The 22500-nt window shown below is 41.3% G+C and overlaps 3 protein-coding genes across 3 annotated transcripts in view; all 3 read right to left on the bottom strand.

Annotated features, from left to right (window-relative positions):
* Nucleotides 1–7645: 7645 nt before the first annotated feature.
* On the bottom strand, nucleotides 7646–10404 carry LOC132840240 (tripartite motif-containing protein 75-like). The gene is made up of 6 exons (XM_060861754.1): nucleotides 9990–10404; nucleotides 9778–9873; nucleotides 9198–9437; nucleotides 9077–9102; nucleotides 8829–8965; nucleotides 7646–8492 (listed from the first exon to the last, which is right to left on the bottom strand). Exons 1-6 carry the CDS (start codon nucleotides 10188–10190, stop codon nucleotides 7882–7884), a joined length of 1311 nt encoding a protein of 436 aa, XP_060717737.1. The 5' UTR covers nucleotides 10191–10404; the 3' UTR covers nucleotides 7646–7881.
* Nucleotides 10405–17197: 6793 nt separating this feature from the next.
* Nucleotides 17198–21094, bottom strand: LOC132840481 (tripartite motif-containing protein 75-like). Its single transcript, XM_060862155.1, has 6 exons — nucleotides 20278–21094; nucleotides 20066–20161; nucleotides 18614–18853; nucleotides 18493–18518; nucleotides 18245–18381; nucleotides 17198–17902 (listed from the first exon to the last, which is right to left on the bottom strand). Exons 1-6 carry the CDS (start codon nucleotides 20476–20478, stop codon nucleotides 17292–17294), a joined length of 1311 nt encoding a protein of 436 aa, XP_060718138.1. The 5' UTR covers nucleotides 20479–21094; the 3' UTR covers nucleotides 17198–17291.
* Nucleotides 21095–21170: 76 nt separating this feature from the next.
* LOC132840480 (tripartite motif-containing protein 75-like) overlaps nucleotides 21171–22500 on the bottom strand; it is a 2561-nt gene continuing 1231 nt past the window's right edge. The window contains exons 5-6 of the mRNA XM_060862153.1: nucleotides 22417–22500; nucleotides 21171–22066 (exon numbers count right to left, since the gene is read on the bottom strand). The exon at nucleotides 22417–22500 is cut by the window's right edge and continues 53 nt beyond it. Of these exons, the coding sequence (XP_060718136.1) occupies nucleotides 21456–22066; nucleotides 22417–22500 (695 nt within the window). The 3' untranslated portion in view covers nucleotides 21171–21455. The remainder of the gene's footprint in view (nucleotides 22067–22416) is intronic.

Genomic DNA, 22500 nt, shown 5'->3' with positions numbered 1-22500 from the left:
TTTTTTCTTTTTTTTTTGTTTTTAATTTTTTTTTTTTTTTTATGTTTTATGTTAACCATAACTTAACCATATTTCACTTGGAAGAAGATATCTTCTGCCAACATACTCTCAGTTAAATTTCTCCATGTTGTATTTTGTGAACACAAGCTACTCCACATGTGAGGGGAGCAGTCTGGAGCGATGTGGGGACACAATATCTCCTGCTGTGCTGAAGATCCTCTCAGAGGAGACACTTGTTGGTGGGCAGGTGAGACATTTCATTGCCACATGAGCCAGGGCTGGCTGTGGCTGCATCATTTTTGACCAGAGGGTCACTGCAGGATCTGAGGTCAGGGATTCAGTGCTGTCCTCAGCTAAGTAGCTCTCAACTATCTTGAGGGAGGTCATAGCACCAGATGAGGCAGATTTGGCTTTTGGTTTAGCAAGATTGTGCATTGCCCCCCAAAAGAGGCTTTTTCGCCCACTGGTCTCACTCTCAACTGAGGATGAACTGGCAGCTTCAGGTACCCCAGAAACGTCATCTGCTTGGAGTTCTGCATCCACCTCTGCAGCCACATCTGCCTTGAGCCTGTCAAACTCTGATGTACTAAGTAGTGACATGGGCAAGCACTTAAATCAGGGATCCAGTAGAGTGGCTTTAAAGTAATGACCTGAGGAGTCATCAAAGACAGCCTGGAAGCGCTGAGCCAACTGAGACTGCAATGTGGTCACCATTTTAAGTGCCTCTGGAAGAGCCTGTACATCCGCATCCACCTTTAAGTTTGTTAATGCAGTCTTGAGAGCCTGCACACAAGGGATAACAGAAGACAGAGAAGCCACATCCTCACACACAGTGTGTGTTGCCTCCTCAAATGGTTGTAGTATTTTCACAATGGCCTGCACTAGTTCCCATTGATGGTGTGACATTACACCTCCCAGATCTATCTCTGCACTCATGGTAGTCAGTGGTCGTCTCTGCTCCAACAGCCGTTGGAGCATGTGGAAGGAGGAATTCCACCTGGTTGACACATCATGCACCAAAGTGTTCTTGGGAAGGCCAAGCTCTTCCTGGATTTTTTGAAGTTTGTTCACAGCTTTGTTTGACCTGTGTACAAACCCAGTGATCTTGCGAGCAATCAATATATCATTGTTCACTCCCCGGCACTCTTTTATAGCAGCTGTTACCACTAGGTGTAAGGTGTGAGCCATACACCTAATTTGCGCATAGTTACCATCAGCCATTGCCTTAACCATGTTAGTGGCATTATCTGTGACAAAATACTCAACAGAAAATTTCGCTCCAACATCATCTTGCCATTGTTTCACAACGGCCTGGAGGTGATGTAGAATGTTGGCTGCTGTGTGATCTTCATTAAGATCCATCTTGAGAAGTGCTGTCACACGTTTATGTTCATCTATACCTTGTGGACTCTGTTTGCATTCTATCCAGTGGCCAGTGAGAGAAAGATATGCATTTGTGGAAAATTTGCTCATCCAGATGTCAGACATGCAGTGCACAAATTTCCCATCAATTTTTGAGAGAGCTTCTTTTACTTTTGTTTTCACATCTTGGTAAAGTTGTGGTATAACTGTGAGAGAAATGCCAACGAGATGGTAGTTGGTATCGAGGTGCAACCACATTGAGAAGCTTGCTAAAACCTTTATTCTCCACTACTGAGTAGGGCATCGGGTCAAGGCAAATCATTTCTCCCACTGTGTTATTTGCTTTGCAGTAGGGTGGTTGGGTGGGTAAGCCTGTTTTGTATTGTATTAAATGCAGCTAATATAGGTGATTGAAACTGACTTGCAGGAGCAGAACATGGCTGTGATGATGGTTTGGTGCTTGTGGAGGGTTTGGCAGAACATGGCTGTGATGATGAATTGGTGCTTGTGGGGGAGTTGGCAGACAGTACCAGGAGAGGATGCTTTACAGTAAGTGCATGTGATTATGCATAGCAGATGTTGACAGATGTTTAATATCTCTGCCTCTACTGATTTGACTTTTGCACACATTACATATCACTTTGGTTTTATCTGCAGCACTGACTGTAAAATGCTTCCACACAGAACTTGAGCAAGTTCTTTTGGCTGGTGGAGGACCAAGAGATGGCTCAGCAGCAGCCACACTCTTTTCTATTTGGTTGCCCAAATCCATGTGAAGAGTTTCAACTAAGTTAATGAGTGATGGGAAGCTATGCTAAGGTTAACTAGCCTATAACCTACATCTTGCTGTCTGCAAAAGACAGGGTAACTTAAACGTACCATATAACTCCCACAAGTGCATACAATTCGACACAACTACACAAGCATTGTTTAAACCTTAACGTTACTCTGTCAACAGCCTATTGTCGAAATTATCGAGCTAACAGAGCTACGTAAACAGAGCGTTTTATCTATTCAATAAAATTAGTGATGAAGTGTGTGATGAAGTGTGTGTGTATGTATGTATGTATGTATGTGTGTGTGTGTGTACATTTACATTTACATTTACAGCATTTGGCAGACGCCCTTATCCAGAGCGACGTACATAAGTGCTTAAATCTCTAACATTGAATACATTAATGCTGGATCACTAAGTTACATACTTAAGATACCATGAGTTTAAAACATTTGTTCAAAGTTACAATGAAAGTGTCAAAGGTGTGTTTTTTTTTTTTTTTTTTTTATTTAAATGCAAAAGATAATGAAAGAAGTGCTAGTTGAAGTGTTTCCTGAATAAGTAGGTCTTCAACCGCCGCTTGAAAATAGCCAGTGACTCAGCTGTCCGGACCTCTAGGGGAAGTTCGTTCCACCACCTTGGTGCCAGTACAGAGAAGAGTCTTGTAGTATACTTGCCTCTTACCCTGAGAGATGGTGGAACCAGTCGAGCAGTGCTGGTAGATCGGAGGGTGCGGGGTGCAGTGCGAGGAGTGATGAGGGCTTTGAGGTAAGAGGGAGCTGGTCCATTTTTGGCTTTGTAGGCCAGCATCAGTGTTTTGAATCTGATGCGTGTAGCTACCGGAAGCCAGTGGAGGGATCGCAGCAGCGATGGTATGAGAGAACTTTGGCAGGTTGAAAACAAGCCGGGCAGCTGCATTTTGGATCATTTGCAGAGGACGGATTGCGTTCATAGGTAGACCTGCCAGCAGTGCATTGCAGTAATCCAGTCTAGAAATGACAAGAGACTGAACAAGTACCTGAGCAGCCTGTGTGGACAGAAATGGTCGAATCCTTCTAATGTTGTAGAGAAGAAACCGACATGAGCGAGTCACATTAGCAACATGAGAGGAAAAGGACAGTTGATTGTCCATGGTTACCCCAAGGTTGCGAGCTGTGGCTGAAGGGGAGATCAGATCGTTGTGCAAGGATATAGCAAGATCATGACCTGGGGATGAATCACCTGGGATGAAGAGCAGCTCAGTTTTGCTAGGATTAAGCTTTAACTGATGAGCAGTCATCCATGATGAAATTTCTGCCAGACATGCAGAGATCCGGTCAGAAGCTGTGGCATCTGCGGGTGGGAAAGAGAAGATAAGTTGTGTATCATCAGCATAGCAGTGGTAAGAGAACCCATGTGAGGAAATAACTTCACCAAGAGAGTGAGTATACAGGGAGAAAAGAAGAGGACCAAGTACTGAGCCTTGTGGGACGCCAGTGGAGAGTCTGCGTGGAGCAGATGTCACTCCCCTCCATGTTACCTGATATGAGCGTCCTTCCAGGTAGGAAGCGAACCATTCCCAAGCTGATCCGCATATCCCAAGACTCCTGAGGGTGGCTAAGAGAGTCTTATGGTTAACCGTATCAAACGCTGCTGAAAGGTCAAGGAGGATAAGGACGGATGAGAGATTGGCTGATCTAGCAGCATGTAGTTTCTCAGAGACATCTAAAAGGGCTGTCTCTGTGGAATGAGCTGCTTTAAAGCCAGACTGGTTGGGGTCTTGGAGGTTGTTCTGTGAGAGATAGACAGACAGTTGATTAAAGACAATGCGTTCAAGAATTTTTGAAAGAAACGAGAGAAGTGATACCGGTCTGTAGTTACTGATGTCTGATGGATCCAGAGCAGGTTTCTTCAGGATGGGAATAACCCTTGCTCTCTTGAAGGTAGTTGGTACCTGACCAGATGCTATGGATCTATTGGTGATAGTTGTAATGAAGGGCAGAAGGTCTTGCGAGATGGTCTGCAGCAAAGCGGAAGGGAGTGGATCCAATGGGCAGGTGGTAGGATTGCAAGACTGGATGAGTTTTAGAATCTCTTCTGCTGTTACAGTTGAGAAATGTGACAACAAAGGTGTAGGGGAGTCCATACTTTGAGATGTAAGTGCAGTCGGGGCTGAAGTAAAGGTCCGGCAGATTTCCTCAATCTTCTCCTGGTAGAAAGAAGCAAAGTCTTCTGCAGTCAGGGAGGATGAAGAAGGTGGAGCCGGGGGGTTGAGCAGAGAAGAGATGATGTTGTGGAATTTCCGAGGGTCATGTGAGGAAGCTTCAAGCTTTTCCTTGTAGAAGGAAGTCTTGGCAGAAGTCACATCTGAGGAGAACTTGGCCATGAGTGTTCGGTAAGAATCAAGATCTGCATCAAGTTGTGATTTCTTCCACTTTCTCTCTGATGATCTTAGCTCTCTTCGATTGTTGCGCAGCACATCTGAAAGCCAAGGAGCAGAACAAGAAGTTTTCTTGGGTTTAGTGGACATAGGGCAGAGGAAGTCCATAGTTGAGGAAAGAGATGAGAGGAAAGTATCTGTGGCCGAGTCCAAGGGCAGTGAGGAAAAAGACTCAGGATCAGGAAGGGAAGAAAGAGTGCCAGAAGCTACAGAAGAAGGGGAGACAGAGTAAAGGTTGCGGCGGGTAAGAGCGAGGGGGTGAGAGGTAGTTTTAGGTAGGGTAGGGAGAGTGATGGTAAAGGATACCAGGTGATGATCAGAGACGTGTAGTGGGGTAGCAGTCACGTCTGTAGCTGGAGAAGGACGGGTGAAAACCAGGTCCAGCACATTGCCTCCTTTGTGTGTGGGGATGTAGCTGTTGAGTGTGAGTGTGAATGAGTCAAGAAGAGACAGGAGGGAAGAAGAATGTAGCTTGTCAGAGGGGAGGTTGAAGTCACCAAGCACTGTCAGGGGGGAGCTATCAGAAGGGAAAGCACTAAGCAGTGTGTCCATTTCTTCCAAGAAGTCACCTAGGGGACCAGGAGGGCGGTAAACAACAATGATAACAAGGTTAATTGGAGAGGTAACTGAAATGGCATGGAATTCAAAAGAGGAGATGGTTAAATGAGACAAGAGGAGAGGTGTAAAGCACCATTTCTTTGACAGCAATAAACCTGTACCACCACCCCTGCCTGTTTCTCGTGGTGAGTGAGAGAAAGCATAGGCAGAGGATAAAGCAGCTGGTGTAGCAGTGTTCTGTGGGGATATCCAGGTCTCTGTTAGCGCAAGAAAATCAAAGGAGTAATGGGAAGTTAAAGCAGAGATAAAATCAGCTTTTTTCACAGCAGACTGGCAATTCCAGAGCCCACCTACCACCACTGTTTGAGACTTACACAACAGAGGAGGGTAGATGAGGTTACTGGGATTGTGACCTCTGCTCTGTGGACGAGAGTGTCTGCGAGTGTAGGAATTGAGTACAGAGATGGGTTTAAGGCACATATTTGCAGTCAAGAGTGAGAATTAAGGTATGGTAGAATATAGCAAAACAGTATTAGACACAAAGTTTACAACGAGAGAGAGAGAGAGAGATACTTACAAACCGCTACAGACGCTAGCGTCTGTAGCGGAGAACCTTCAATTTAAATAGGTAAGCCCTGCCCCCAATTCACACCTTAAGGTAGACTGAAACTACTCCTGATTAATCAGCTGAGAGAACAACACATGTATGTATGTGTGTGTGTGTGTATGTATGTATGTATGTATGTATGTGTGTGTGTGTATGTATGTATGTATGTATGTGTGTATGTATGTATGTGTATGTATGTATGTATGTATGTGTGTGTGTATGTATGTATGTATGTATGTATGTATGTGTGTGTGTGTGTATGTGTGTATGTATGTATGTATGTGTGTACAGTATGTGTGTGTATGTATGTGTGTGTATGTATGTATGTGTGTGTGTGTGTGTGTGTGTGTGTGTGTATGTATGTATGTATGTATGTATGTATGTATGTATGTATGTACATGTGTGTGTATGTATGTATGTGTGTATGTGTGTGTAGGTATGTATGTATGTGTGTATGTATGCATTTATGTATGTGTGTATGTATGTATGTATGTATGTATGTATGTGCGTATGTGTGTATGTGTATGTATGTATTTATGTATGTATGTATGTATGTATGTATGTGTGTGTATATATGCATGTATGTATGTGTGTGTGTGTGTGTGTGTGTGTGTGTGTGTGTGTGTGTGTGTGTGTGTGTGTGTGTATGTATGTACTGTATGTACTGTATGTATGTGTGTGTGTTCACAAGTCTGGCAGCAGTTAGCTCCCGGGGGTTCTGCTGGGGTAGAAGCTCTTATTAAATCTATTGGTTCGTGAAATGATTCATTGACCTGAATCATTACTCAGAGGGCAGGAATTTGTGATGTCCAGGATAAGAAAAGTCCATCAGGATTAGCAAGCAGCTGATGATAGATGTGCCGAGCTGATTAGAAAGTATAGTGCTATCTTTAGAATGTATAGTGCTATTTAATGCTGAAGAAGAATTTGTAGCTTATTTACACAACAAAGCACGTTGTTGAAGTCTATATCTAAGTCAATGTCCAATTATAGAGAAGTGATCATTAGCACATTTCTACACTCTGTTTTACACACAGGGATGTTCAAACACAAGTGTTTTGGTTTCCTCATTAATGCTCTCTGTTAATTGATATTGTATGATAATATGATAATTGTTGGGGAATAATTATTGTTTCCTTTGTTGATGAGGTTCAAAGATGCTGTTTGCACGTGGATGAGCTACACGTGCACACGTAACATGATTAATCCTGGGAGCAGCAGTACACATTCATATGTTATTAAGGTGAGACTTAATTATGACGTATGTTAAAATCTTTTGGTATGTGCACATGTACTTGCAATAATGTTAGTGATAAAGCTGGCCATTTTATTGTGTCAAGACCTATGTGATTTCAGTTTTTTTAGCATCTGAACAAATTAGAAATGGATTAAAAAAAGTATATCAAATAAATAAATATAAGTAAGTAAACTTAACCAAAATATTTACCAAAATAACCAGTCCCTATGTTAACACAGTCATTTAGTGTCTGGTAGAACCTAGGAATTAAACCTATAAAACCTAGGAATTAGTTTCTTGACATATTCTATCTGAGGTGGTTGGGGTCAGAGCACAGGGGCAGCTATGATACAGCGCTCCTGGAGCAGGAGGGTTAAGGGCTGTTTGCTAATTTGCTCAACAGAGGCAGCTTGGCAGTACAAGGACTTGAGCCCCGACCTTCCAATCAACAGCATCTATCTATCTATCGGTCTGTCTGTTTGTCTGTCTGTCTGTCTATTAACAAAAAAAAGCTAGAAAGAGCAAGAAAATATGAAAATGAGCCACAATCTTGAGATATTTTTCAAAAATGTTATATGTTTAATATATGTTTAATATAATATCTACAGTTTAAAACAGATCTGTACAAATATAAAGGATTTATTAAAATAAATACATTTCACATCATAAATTATTTATTGCACTGTTACAGCTTAGCTGAGTATACAGTAAGTAGCATATCTTAATTAACGTCATACAGCTTAGCTGTGTATATGTAACATATCTTAATTAACGTCATATAGCTTAGCTGTGTGTATGTAACATATCTTCATTAACACTCTCATCACAACACTGTAATGAATTCCATGCATTTTAATAGACAGGACTTATAAATACTTATAATAAATATAATATATGCAAACCCACTTTTTTATTTAGAAATCCTAATTCGAGCTCTCAGAAGATAACTCCATAGCATCCTCGTTCAGTGACTCTGAGATGACAGACATGTCAGAGCTCATGATTTGGATGTTATCTCTTTCTACCAGGTTGCAGATCTTCAGTTGTGCCAAACTGTCTGTCTGCGCACGCATGCGAAACATGGGAAATACGGCGTGCTTGAACTGGGCAATAAATGAGTGCAGAATGCTACCTGTATTGACATTATAGAACTTCAGTCGCCCTTTATCACAATCCAGAAAGACGCCGAGGGTTTCGATGTTGCTCTCCTTTACTGTGCTGAAGTCGTTGTTGTGCATCACTGAAAGCTCGCCACCGTCGCACTCCAGAATCCATATATTCTTTTCATTGCCTGCAGTTTGGATGCCATTAACCCGGCTGTTTTCCACTACTCCGACTGCCCAGCTCTCACAGCCTCCTACTGCCACCTCCCAGTAATGCAAGCCATTTTTGAAGCTCTGAGATGCCCGTGTGCTTTTCCATGGTGACAGCGTGCTCAGACTATTTGAAGGGCTCAGTGACATCTGTGTCTTGTCTTCTGAGATCTGAACATTTCCTTGCACTTTACTCTCATCCAATGTGATGGTCTCTGAGACTGTCAGGGTAAAAAAAAAAAAAAAAATTAGACCTAAGCCATATGAACAAGTGGCTCAGAAGGTAAACATGCCCTTAAAAAAGACCTTCAACCTTCTCAGCTCCAGAATTACTGTATCAGAAACATTCTGTGCTCAGACCCAAGCATCCTAACATGCTTGGCTATTTGACACAATGCATATGTAACAAATAAAGGATTTTTCTTCTACCCCTGGTTACACAATGACCCCTGTTCCCTCATTATTTCCCTAATTAAATCCTTATACTCTTGCTACACCCTAACACCCTAAATATCTCTATTATGATTCATTAAAAAAAAATATCTGAAGGCACTTACATTCCCATGGCCGTGGCAGAAGCTCTTTGTTTTTCTCCACAATTTTTTTTATAGAGTTTTCCAGAGCTTTCAGTCTTGTGTTGTCAACTTTCAGCTTCTTGTCCACAGAGGAGTAAAACTCGTTCATCGTGTGCAGGCTGCCAGAGAACAACACTTACTTTTAATTTCAGACCCCAAAGCTCAGTTTTATGAGCTGAACATCTGATAAATGAATAAATACAATTATAATGAGTGTTTGTGGGTCTCACCTGGTCTCAAGCGCATTAATCTCCCCCTGCAGAGAAAGCAAGTAAAAATCCGTGATTAATACTGTGGTGAAGTGTTGCTCTTATAGTAGATCCAAATGTATTGAGCTAACTGAATGTTTACCAGGAGGCTGCAAGGGTTCTGGCTGTCCTGTTTTCTGTTGACCTCCTTTATTTCCTCGACTATGGTTGTAGACTTGCTCTGGTAGTTCTGTGCATCCTCGTACAGTTGATGGAGTTGTCGTTTCATTGTTTCCTTCTGTGCATTCAGGATGAAAAAGGCCTGCTGCCGATTCTGCTCGATTAAACTCATCAGAGTACTGTATTCATTCTGAAGCAGCTCCTGTGTCTGGCTGCACAAATCCTGTACATCACAAGATGTGCACTTGAGTACTCTTAATAGTGAACATAACAGGTATATTTTCTATATTTATTTCTTCCAATGACCAATTATCTTTATCCAATAAATGCTAAATACAGTGTTTCTTAATTAAAAGATTAGGTGCATTATATAATAATAATAATAATAATAATGATAATAATAATAATAATACTATAAGTAATAAATAATATATACATATTTATAAATTATATATAAACACTATAATATATAAATATTTTATATATATTTAATCACTATTAATGCTAATAATAATAAATAATTATAGATATATAGTTATTATATAGTAATCTACGTGTCTCACCTCGAGCTCGCGCTCTGCTGCTTCAATCTTAGGTGTAAGGTTGCCAAACTTCCTTTCTCTGGATGTCAGTTTCCCACTGAGATCATTTAATCTTTTCTGTGTCAGGAAATAAATTAACATTATTAATCATGAACATAAATATTCATTAATGTTATCAGATCAATGTGATCAGATAAATAGTTATGCCTAGACATTGTAAGTAGTGTTTTTACCACTTGATCGTGAACGGTGTCCTTTAGATCCTTCAGGCGGTGATCCCGGTGTGCGCCGTTAATAAGGCACCGGGAGCTGAGCGGCTGATCGCACGTAACGCAGTAAACTACCGCCGAACCCGCGATCACCGATAAACTGGATTCGTTAGACGCGCCTCGAGACCTCGGCACGTTGGAGTGCTTGTTAAAAAATAAACGCATTTTGTCTGGATGAGGCAGTCAGCAGCAGTCTGTGTGTTCGTGTGCTCCCTGTGTGTGGGCTCTGTGTCTGATCTGTATATGAGCTCTATTTCATCTCCCCAAGTAATAGGGCAGAGGTGGAGCTTTCAGGTATCTTAATGCGCAACGCCCTTTTACAGAGTCATCACAGGTAATATTCTGTTTAATATGAAACCTGGGTCCTGGAAAAAGTCATTCCTTCATCCATCCATCTATCCATCCATCCATCCATCCATCCATCCATCCATCCATCCATCCATCTCCTGCTTCCTGCTTCGCTACTGTTCGGACACTTTTTACTTGCGCTCTGTGCTTTGCGCTTCTGCTTTTTCGCTTTTATCTTTTGATTTAACTTCCAGCAGTTCAGCACAGTGCTCAAACGAAACAATTGGGCACTCACACTAAAACTACAAATTCCTCGAAATATATTGATATTTGGAATATATCTGTTTGGAATATACCAGTCTGCTATTGCCGGCAGTTTACAATCCTAAATCAGGACAACACAGCTGCCCACACTCAAACAGAAGAGAAAATGCCTTCTTTTGGGTCTCAATCCACCTGCTGCTCAAACTGCCACAGACTTCTACAAAAGATTGCAGTTCTCGAAACAAAGTTACTTGTGGTGCTGCCGACCCTGCCAGAACATACAGCAGAGCTTCATCGTGGTCCCTCTCAACATAAAGTTGGTGAGTCCTGTGAACCTAATGCTTTTAAACAGGTCCTAGTGAGCTCAGAGAAACCTAAAGTAATTGAGGACACAAACCAATGGCATAAACAGGGTGCGAGACCCAAAGGTGTTCAAGACATTAGACTGTCATGAGTGTCACAAATTGCTGCATTAGCATCATCTACCCCAGATATGGGTACAACTCGAGTAGCTAATATTGGTATTCTACCACCCCCTGTGCGGCTTGAAAATAGATATGAAGCACTAGTGTGTTTGGGCGAAGAATCCCCAAATATAAATGGACACAGATCACATCAGCCAGTAGCTAACAGAGCTAACAGACGCTCAATATCATACAGGCAGCGGCGCTCCACTCAGACAGCAGCCGAGCCAAGCACGCTGATAGTGGGTGACTATTATCAGAAACATTGGAAGCAAGGCTACCCGTACAAACTGTTTTCCTCGGGCAACGGTTTCTGATGTTAACAAGGAACTTTGCAACATTCTGATGAAACATAAGTCTGTCAGTCGGATTGTCATACATGTGGGAAAGAATGATATCTGGAAAGAGCAGTCTGAGCTCCTTAAGAGGGATTTCAATGAAGTTTTTTGAAACACTTGCAAGACTGAAAGTTCAATCATTCATCAGTGGACCTCTCCCAGCCAGAGGAACAAATATGTTTTCTCGGCTACTAAGTTTAAAATCATGGCTGCAAAAAACCTGCACCAAGAGAGGACTGAATTACATTGACAATTTTAATATCTTCTGGAGTCAAAGGCAACTTTTTAACACAGATGGTATCCACCCAAACAAACTAGGTGCTAGGTTGCTTAAAGACAATATCTTTTTCTCCCTTCATCATTCATCAGCTGAGTGTGCCAGTCCACTCCTGGACGGCCTAAATGACCACAGGATTTCACACCAACACCTGGATGGACATTCAGTTGACAAGGATAAAACTCCGCAGCCACAACAACTACTGTTCACAGACACAGCTCAGGCTGAGCCCTGCCCACAGACCTCACTACAGCTGGATGGTGAATCAACACCCAAGGACGTTTCTGTGGATAACAACCAGGAAAAACAAGATAACACTCCCCAGCCTCCAGGAACACCAGAATCACAGCTGATGTCGTCACACTCTCTCTCTTTCTCTCAAACATCACCACTTCTGTGCTTTTCAGAGAAAATGGAGAAACTGGTATCTGCTGGAACCTCTATTGCTGCAAGTCCCCAAATATCAACCAAGAAACGGCAGGCTCCACAACCACCAAAGCCTCCGGGCCCAGCCTGCCCTCCCCCTCCATCTGAGAGAGCACTCCGACCTCTGCCTCAATGTCAGGGATCACACCAGCCCTCATCTGCAAACAGCACTGGTAACTGATACGTGTTGGGTCCCCACTATGACAGCAGTAACAATCAGAAATGTTTTCAGAACAAGCATGAGCCCAATGTCCCTTTAGCTTTCCCTATCTCTGTCCTATGTGATAGAAAGACGAAGGTCCTCTCCAGCCGCACGACAATTCTATCTAATCTACTGCCTATTAGACATCATTCTGAGATGGATACAGAGCCAAAACCAGTTACTGTTAAATTACCACTTCTGAATATCCGTTCATTAAAGAACAAATAATTTTTAGTTAATGATCTTATCACCACTAACAACCTGGACTTCATGTTTCTAAATGAAACCTGTTTAGATGACAGCTGCAGCGCTACAGTCCTCAATGAATCAGCCCCACCCAACTTTACTTTTATAAGTGTCTGTAGAGCTGTTAGAAGAGGTGGAGGAAGAGCTGCTTTATTCAAAGATGCCTTTCAATGCAAGCAAGTGTTACTTGGTGATTACCAGTCTTTTGAATATTTGTGTATTGCTCTAAAAGGTACACCATGCATTCTGTTTACAATTATTTATAGGCCTCCCAAATACACCCCGACATTTGTTGATGAATTCACAGAACTTTTATAAACAATCTCCTCTGAATTTGATTATTTTGTTATTGCTGGAGATTTCAACATTCATATAGACAATGCAGAAAACAATACTGCAATTGAACTGTTAAAATGTTTTAAACACTTTTGATCTGACCCAGCACGTGCAAGGTCCTACACACAATAGGGGACACACCCTTGATCTGCTCATTAGCAAGGGTCTAAACATTTCGTCCACTGTTATCAAGGATGAAGCGATATCCGACCATTTCTGTGTTTACTTTGATTTATTGATCTGTCCTGCCACTGATGATAGATCTGTCCATGTCAAAACAAGGTTCATAAATGAAAACACCAGTGAGGTATTTATGAATGCTATATCAATGTTGCCAAACATATCGGCAGACTCTGTTGATGTTCACCTTGAAAATTTTAACTTAAAAGTTAAAGATGCTATTGATGGTATAGCTCCAGTAAAGGTCAGGATGATCACTGGCAGATGTAAAGCACCTTGGAGAAACAACAGCTGTACAGACCATGAAAAGAACATGCAGAAAAGCTGAATGTATGTGGCGGAAAACAAAACTTGAAGTACATTATAGCATCTATAAGGACAGTCTTTGTGCTTTCAATGTAGAACTAGGCACAGCTAGACAGATCTTCTTCTCAAACATTATAAACAACAACATAAACACTCGCACTCTTTTTGCTACTGTAGAGAGACTAACAAACCCCCCCAAATCAAGTTCCCAGTGAAATGCTCTCAGACAACAAATGCAATGAGTTTGCAACCTTTTTCTCTGAGAAAATCAGTAATATCAGAACGGCAATTAATACGGCCTCATATTGTAATGTGGTCAGTCAGACCTCATTACAACAATCTCAAAAATTTGTCATTTTCTCAGAATTTGACATAATTGATATAAAAACCTTGGAAGAAACAGTACAACATCTTAAAGCATCAACTTGCAGCCTTGACACCCTCCCCACATCCTTTCTCAAAAAGGTACTTAACTGTTTAGACAGACCTGGCCGACCCGATCGGCCAGGCTGGTTCCGTCGACCCGGTCGGCCAGGCTGGTTCCGTCGACCCGGTCGGCCCGGCTGGTTCCGTCGACCCGGTCGGCCCGGCTGGTTCCGTCGACCCGGTCGGCCCGGCTGGTTCCGTCGACCCGGTCGGCCCGGCTGGTTCCGTCGACCCGGTCGGCCCGGCTGGTTCCGTCGACCCGGTCGGCCCGGCTGGTTCCGTCGACCCGGTCGGCCCGGCTGGTGAAGCAGGTGGCTTAGGGATGCCGGCCGCCCGAACCGACACCATCGGGGTATCCGCCAGGTTGGAGATCAGCCGGTTCGCACGGGCCTCAACTGAGCTTACCGGTCTAGCAGCCATGTGGACAGGCTCGGTCACAGGCGTACACAGGACTGGGCTGGACAGAGTTACTGTAGAGCATTCGGGCTTCCGTGGCTGGTTTGGCTCCGTAGCCCACGGACCCCAATGCCTACTGCGCCCCCCAAAAAATATTTAGGGCCGGTGCCCGTCTCTACCCTGCTCATGGTTAGAGAGGACCCGCCCAGGAGCAACGCTAAATTGACGAAGTCTGTGAAAGACCCCATTTCTCGGCCCAACGGCATCAAGTAGCATACCTTACATCCTGTAATCCATGCCGGAACATGTCCTTAAGAGCCTTTTCTCCAAAGTCCACCTGGTTACACAGGTCCACGAACACCTCAGCATATTCCTCGATTGGGGAATCCTCCTGACGTAGGCAAAACAAGATTTCTGCTGGATCCATTGTGGTTGGTCGTTCTGTCGCGGTGAGGCAAAGGCGAGTAAGGATCCAAATGCAGCTCAGTCTTTTATTTATCCAAAACAAGCAACAGACAGGCAGGCAAAACAGGGCAGAATACTGAGCAAACGGGAAACAGGAACATAGACACAAACATCCAACAACGACCAAACCCCAGGGAAGTGAACAAACAGAGTAGATATAACAAACAGGAACCAATCACCAAGCAGAGACAATCAGAGACTAAGATGATACACCTGGGGGGAGATGGAGTGCAATTAGTGTCCATGGTAACAAATGAGTGGGCGGAGCAAACAATTAACAGCAAGGCAGACAGCAGACAGAAACAGGGCAAAACACAGACAGACTCATTTCAACGGTAGATCACACCATACTCTTACATAGACTGGAAAACTGGGTAGGACTTTCTGGGATGGTCCTCAAATGGTTTAAATCATACCTAAAAGGGAGAGGTTACTATGTGAACATAGGTAACCATAGATCTGAGTGGACATCCATGACATGTGGAGTCCCACAGGGCTCAATTCTTGCACCGCTTCTCTTTAATTTGCATATGCTCCCAATTGGTCAAATAATGAAAAAGAACCAAATTGCTTACCACAGCTATGCAGATGACACCCAGATATACTTAGCCCTGTCCCCTAATGACTACAGGCCCATTGACTCTCTATGTAAGTGCATTGATGAAATTAACAGTTGGATGCGTCAAAACTGACCTTAATTTCAGTATAAGAAATAAGTCTGACCATAATTTCAGTAGTCATGTGAAAGCGATAAGCAAATCAGCTTACTACCATCTCAGATATATATCCAGAATTAGATGTTTTGTCTCAAGACAGGACTTAGAGAAACTTGTTCATGCTTTCATCACCAGCAGGGTGGATTATTGCAATGGACTCCTTACTGGGATCCCCAAAAAGACCATTAGACTGCTGCAGCTCATACAGAACGCTGCTACCAGAATTCTGACCAGAACCAAAAAATCTGAGCACATCACTCCAGTCCTCAGGTCCTTACACTGGCTTCCAGTTACATTTAGAATAGATTTTAAAGTATTGTTACTCGTTTATAAATCACTTCATGGCGTAGAACCGGAATACATTACAGATATGCTAATTGAATATAAACCAAGCAGACTACTCAGATCATTAGGATCAGGCCAGTTAGAGATACCAAGGGTTCACTCAAAACAAGGTGCGTCAGCATTTAGTTATTATGCCACCTATAGCTGGAATCAGCTTACAGAAGAGATCAGATGTGCTTCAACAGTAGACACTTTTAAATCAAGATTAAAAACACGTCTGTTTAACTCTGCATTTACTGAATGAGCACTGTGCTGCTTCACACTGACTGCACTTTTTATCCAAATCACTTTTACTCCTGTTTTATTCTTTTTAACATATTTTAAACTGTTTTTATCAAAATCAAATTTTTTTAATTGTTCTTTGTTTTTATTATGATTTTATTGTGTGTCTCTTATTTTTACATATTTTTTTTTCTCTCTTATAAACTGTTTTCTAATTTCTATGTAAAGCACTTTGAATGACCTCTGTGTATGAAATGTGCTATACAAATAAACTTGCCTTGCCTTGCCTTGCCTATCTATCTATCTATCTATCTATCTATCTATCTATCTATCTATCTGTCTATCTGTCTGTCTGTCTGTCTGTCTGTCTGTCTGTCTATCTATCTATCTATCTGTCTGTCTATCTGTCTGTCTGTCTGTCTTATTTGGAAAGTCTTTTTTATTGATTGTATTATTATGACACAAACTGTTTCTAAAGCAAATGTTGTGTATGGAATAAAATGTGAAGTGTTCTAAAAATGTGAGGAACATTTAGGGTGCCACTTGATTTGAAATACTGTATGTGCTCATGCCCTGGGGAACAGCTTGCGGTGCAATTGATTTTTAGTTGTAAAGACATGACTTGTTAGGCATGCTGAGATGGAAAACCCATTAACAAAAAAGAGCTATAAAGACCAAGAAACCATGAAAATGAGCCACAATCTTTTGAAATATTATTCAAAAAATTTAATATATGTTTAATATAACATCTACAGTTTTAAACAGATCTGTACAAATATAAAGGTTTTTCATTCATTCATTCATCTTCTACCGCTTATCCGAACTACCTCGGGTCACGGGGAGCCTGTGCCTATCTCAGCCATCATCGGGCATCAAGGCAGGATACACCCTGGACGGAGTGCCAACCCATCACAGGGCACACACACACTCTCATTCACTCACACAGTACGGACAATTTTCCAGAGATGCCAATCAACCTACCATGCATGTCTTTGGACCGGGGGAGGAAACCGTAGTACCCGGAGGAAACCCCCGAGGCACGGGGAGAACATGCAAACTCCACACACACAAGGCGGAGGCGGGAATCGAACCCCCAACCCTGGAGGTGTGAGGCGAACGTGCTAACCACTAAGCCACCGTGCCCCCCTTTGCGGGCTCTGCCCTGACGACCGTCTATATAACCCACCGGGGGGGGGGGGGGGGGGGGGGTGGGGGGGGGGGGGGGTTTATAACCGGGGGTCAGGGCAGAGCCCGCAAAGGGAAAACTGGGTAGTTTAAAAAAATTTTATTTTTTAATATCCATGCATTTTAATAGACAAGACTTATAATAAATATAATATATGCAAACCCACTTTTTTATTTAAAAATCCTAATTCGAGCTCTCAGAAGATAACTCCATAACATCCTCGTTCAGTGACTCTGAGATGACAGACATGTCAGAGCTCATGATTTGGATGTTATCTCTTTCTACCAGGTTGCAGATCTTCAGTTGTGCCAAACTGTCTTTCTGCGCACGCATGCGAAATATGGGAAATATGGCATGCTTGAACTCAGCAATAAATGAGTACAGAATGCTACCTGTATTGACATTATAGAACTTCAGTCGCCCTTTATCACAATCCACAAAGATACCGAGGGTTTCGATGTTGCTCTCCTTTACTGTGCTGAAGTCGTTGTTGTGCATCACTGAGAGCTCGCCACCGTCGCACTCCAGAATCCATATATTCTTTTCATTGCCTGCAGTTTGGATGCCATTAACCCGGCTGTTTTCCACTACTCCGACTGCCCAGCTCTCACAGCCTCCTACTGCCACCTCCCAGTAATGCAAGCCATTTTTGAAGCTCTGAGATGCCCGTGTGCTTTTCCATGGTGACAGCGTGCTCAGACTATTTGAAGGGCTCAGTGACATCTCTGTCTTGTCTTCTGAGATCTGAACATTTCCTTGCACTTTACTCTCATCCAATGTGATGGTCTCTGAGACTGTCAGGGTAAAAAAAAAAAAAAATTAGACCTAAGCCATATGAACAAGTGGCTCAGTAGGTAAACATGCCCTTAAAAAGACCTTCAACCTTCTCAGCTCCAGAAACACTGTATCAGAAACACTCTGTGCTCAGACCCCAGCATCGTAACATGCTTGGCTATTTGACAAAATGCATATGTAACAAATAAAGGCTTTTTCTTCTACCCCTGGTTACACCATGACCCCTGTTCCCTCATTATTTCCCTAATTAAATCCTTATACTCTTGCTACACCCTAATTAGCATTTATCATTTTTAATATCTCTATTATGATTCAATAAAAAAATATCCGAAGGCACTTACATTCCCATGGCCGTGGCAGAAGCTCTTTGTTTTTCTCCACGATTTTTTTTATAGAGTTTTCCAGAGCTTTCAGTCTTGTGTTGTCAACTTTCAGCTTCTTGTCCACAGAGGAGTAAAACTCGTTCATCGTGTGCAGGCTGCCAGAGAACAACACTTACTTTCAATTTCAGACCCCAAAGCTCAGTTTTATGAGCTGAACATCTGATAAATGAATAAATACAATTATAATGAGTGTTTGTGGGTCTCACCTGGTCTCAAGCGCATTAATCTCCCCCTGCAGAGAAAGCAAGTAAAAATTAGTGATTAATACTGTGGTGAAGTGTTGCTCTTATAGTAGATCCAAACGTATTGAGCTAACTGAATGTTTACCAGGAGGCTGGAAGGGTTCTCGCTGTCCTGTTTTCTGTTGACCTCCTCTATTTCCTCGACAATGTTTGTAGACTTGCTCTGGTAGTTATGTATATCCTCGTACAGTTGATGGAGTTGTCGTTTCATTGTTTCCTTCTGTGCATTCAGGATGAAAAAGGCCTGCTGCCGATTCTGCTCGATTAAACTCATCAGAGTACTGTATTCATTCTGAAGCAGCTCCTGTGTCTGGCTGCACAAATCCTGTACATCACAAGATGTGCACTTGAGTACTCTTAATAGTGAACATAACAGGTATATTTTCTATATTTATTTCTTCCAATGACCAATTATCTTTATCCAATAAATGCTAAATACAGTAGGTACATTATATAATAATAATAATAATAATAATAATAATAATAATAATAATAATAAAAAGATTATTAATAAATAATATAAATATTTATTGAAATATATTAAATTATTAATATATTTATTAATATTTATAAATAAATAAATAAATAAATAAATAAGTAAATACAGTATTATTATTATACTGATAATAACAACAACAACAACAATAATAATAATAACAACAATACTTATTGTTATTATTATTATTATTATTATTATTATTATTATTATTATTATTATTATTGCTGATAATAACGACATTAAAGGTGGGGTGTACGATGTTTGAGAAATGCTTCAGAAAATTGTTGGTCTGCCAAACAAAACAAAAACAAAACAAAAGTGTAGCCAATGAGCAGAAAGGGGCGTGTCTTGTCAATATGCTGCGGAGAGAGTGTCCAGTGCGCATATGTGACATTAGCAGAAAACGATTGAAACATTGACATGGCGGATGAAAACAAAAAGCGAAAAAAGGCTTACGATAAGGCAAGAACCAGGAACCGTGTTAATATAGGATCAGCTTTCCAGCGCTAGAGAGAACTGAACGTCTTCCGCGTGAACGGAGCTAAACCTTCACGGTACAACACACACTACTACAAAAACACATTTGCAGTACCATAGTATTACTCATTGAGTTCATTTATTGATAAAAATATACCCTCGGCCAGCTGCCCCAACAGGTTCCGCCATAATAGTTGCCTGGGTTACGTATGTATGTGTGGGGCGGAGCTATCAAAACAGAGGTGACACCTATTTGGGTTAGGGGCATGTTTATTTTGGTGATTTCAGATGTCAACATTGGCTTTCAAACATCGTGCACCCCAACTTTAATAATAATAATAATAATAATAATAATAATAATAATAATAATAATAATAATAAATGACAATTAAGACATATGATATATATACATTAATTAAATAAATAAATATAAATAAATAATACATTACTTTTATTATTATTATTATTATTATTATTATTATTATTATTACTACTATTAATGTTAATAATAATAAATAATTATAGATATATAGTTATTATATAGTAATCTACGTGTATCACCTCGAGCTCGCGCTCTGCTGCTTCAATCTTAGATGTAAGGTTGCCAAACCTCCTTTCTTTGGATGTCAGTTTCCCACTGAGATCATTTAATCTTTTCTGTGTCAGGAAATAAATTAACATTATTAATCATGAACATAAATATTCATTAATGTTATCAGATCAATGTGATCAGATAAATAGTTATGCCTAGACATTGTAAGTAGTGTTTTTACCACTTGATCGTGAACGGTGTCCTTTAGATCCTTCAGGCGGTGATCCCGGTGTGCGCCGTTAATAAGGCACCGGGAGCTGAGCGGCTGATCGCACGTGACGCAGTAAACTACCGCCGAACCCGCGATCACCGATAAACTGGAAGCGTTAGACGCGCTTCGAGACCTCGGCACGTTGGAGTGCTTGTTAAATAATGAGCGCATTTTGTCTGGATGAAGCAGTCAGCAGCAGTCTGTGTGTTCGTGTGCTCCCTGTGTGTGGGCTCTGTGTCTGATCTGTATATGAGCTCTATTTCATCTCCCCAAGCCTTAATATTGTGGAGGCGGAGCTTTCAGGTCTCTTACTGCGCAACGCCCTTTTTACAGTCATCACAGGTAATCTTCTGTTTAACATGAAACCTGGGTCCTGGAAAAAGTAATTCCTTCATCTATCTATCTATCTATCTATCTATCTATCTATCTATCTATCTATCTATCTATCTATCTATCTATCTGTCTGTCTGTCTGTCTGTCTGTCTGTCTGTCTGTCTGTCTGTCTGTCTGTCTGTCTTATTTGGAAAGTGTTTTTTATTGATTGTATTATTATGACACAACCTGTTTCTAAAGCAAATGTTGTGTATGGAATAAAATGTGAAGTGTTCTAAAAATGTGAGGAACATTTAGGGTGCCACTTGATTTGAAATACTGTATGTGCTCATGCCCTGGGGAACAGCTTGCGGTGCAATTGATTTTTAGTTGTAAAGACATGACTTGTTAGGCATGCTGAGATGGAAAACCCATTAACAACCCATTAACAAAAAAGAGCTATAAAGACCAAGAAAACATGAAAATGAGCCACAATCTTTTGTGATATTATTCAAAAAATGTAATATAACATCTACAGTTTAAAACAGATCTGTACAAATATAAAGTATTTATTAAAATAAATACATTTCACATCATAAATTATTTATTGCACTGTTACAGCTTAGCTGTGTAAGTAGCATATCTTAATTAATGTCATACAGCTTAGCTGTGTGTATGTAACATATCTTAATTAATGTCATACAGCTTAGCTGTGTGTATGTAACATATCTTCATTAACACTCTCATCACAATACTGTAATAAAATCCATGCATTTTAATAGACAGGACTTATAATAAATATAATATATGCAAACCCACTGTTTTATTTAAAAATCCTAATTCGAGCTCTCAGAAGATAACTCCATAGCATCCTCATTCAGTGACTCTGAGATGACAGACATGTCAGAGCTCATGATTTGGATGTTATCTCTTTCTACCAGGTTGCAGATCTTCAGTTGTGCCAAACTGTCTTTCTGCGCACGCATGCGAAACATGGGAAATACAGCGTGCTTGAAATGGGCAAAAAATGAGTGCAGAATGCTACCTGTATTGACATTATAGAACTTCAGTCGCCCTTTATCACAATCCACAAAGATACCGAGGGTTTCGATGTTGCTCTCCTTTACTGTGCTGAAGTCGTTGTTGTGCATCACTGAGAGCTCGCCACCGTCGCACTCCAGAATCCATATATTCTTTTCATTGCCTGCAGTTTGGATGCCATTAACCCGGCTATTTTCCACTACTCCAACTGCCCAGCTCTCACAGCCTCCTACTGCCACCTCCCAGTAATGCAAGCCATTTCTGAAGCTCTGAGATGCCTGTGTGCTTTTCCATGGTGACAGCGTGCTCAGACTATTTGAAGGGCTCAGTGACATCTGTGTTTTGTCTTCTGAGATCTGAACATTTCCTTGCACTTTACTCTCATCCAATGTGATGGTCTCTGAGACTGTCAGGGTAAAGAAAAAAAAAAAATTAGACCTAAGCCATATGAACAAGTGGCTCAGTAGGTAAACATGCCCTTAAAAAAGACCTTCAACCTTCTCAGCTCCAGAAACACTGTATCAGAAACACTCTGTTCTCAGACCCCAGTGTCCTACAGTAACATGCTTGGCTATTTGACACAATGCATATGTAACAAATAAAGGATTTTTCTTCTACCCCTGGTTACACCATGACCCCTGCTTCCTCATTATTTCCCTAATTAAATCCTTATACTATTGCTACACCCTAACGAGAATTTATCATTTTTAATATCTCTATTATGATTCAATAAAAAAAATATCTGAAGGCACTTACATTCCCATGGCCGTGGCAGAAGCTCTTTGTTTTTCTCCACGATTTTTTTTATAGAGTTTTCCAGAGCTTTCAGTCTTGTGTTGT

This window comes from Tachysurus vachellii, chromosome 25 (genome assembly GCF_030014155.1).
Source record: "Tachysurus vachellii isolate PV-2020 chromosome 25, HZAU_Pvac_v1, whole genome shotgun sequence".
NCBI classification, from domain to species: domain Eukaryota; kingdom Metazoa; phylum Chordata; class Actinopteri; order Siluriformes; family Bagridae; genus Tachysurus; species Tachysurus vachellii.
The sequence above is the reverse complement of the archived record's forward strand: the minus strand, read 5'-3'. Positions and strand labels throughout refer to the sequence as shown.

What these genes read in the sequence shown, in the direction of transcription:
- LOC132840240 (XM_060861754.1), bottom strand. Translation starts at nt 10,190, where the DNA reads ATGCGTTTATTTTTTAACAAGCACTCCAACGTGCCGAGGTCTCGAGGC. An exon ending in ATTAATGCGCTTGAGACCAG is followed by an intron (nt 8,966 to 9,076) that starts GTGAGACCCACA and finishes GTTCTCTGGCAG; the next exon opens with CCTGCACACGATGAACGAGT. An exon ending in TCTGCCACGGCCATGGGAAT is followed by an intron (nt 8,493 to 8,828) that starts GTAAGTGCCTTC and finishes TTACCCTGACAG; the next exon opens with TCTCAGAGACCATCACATTG.
- LOC132840481 (XM_060862155.1), bottom strand. Translation starts at nt 20,478, where the DNA reads ATGCGCTCATTATTTAACAAGCACTCCAACGTGCCGAGGTCTCGAAGC. An exon ending in ACACCGTTCACGATCAAGTG is followed by an intron (nt 20,162 to 20,277) that starts GTAAAAACACTA and finishes TTCCTGACACAG; the next exon opens with AAAAGATTAAATGATCTCAG. An exon ending in AGAACCCTTCCAGCCTCCTG is followed by an intron (nt 18,519 to 18,613) that starts GTAAACATTCAG and finishes CTTTCTCTGCAG; the next exon opens with GGGGAGATTAATGCGCTTGA.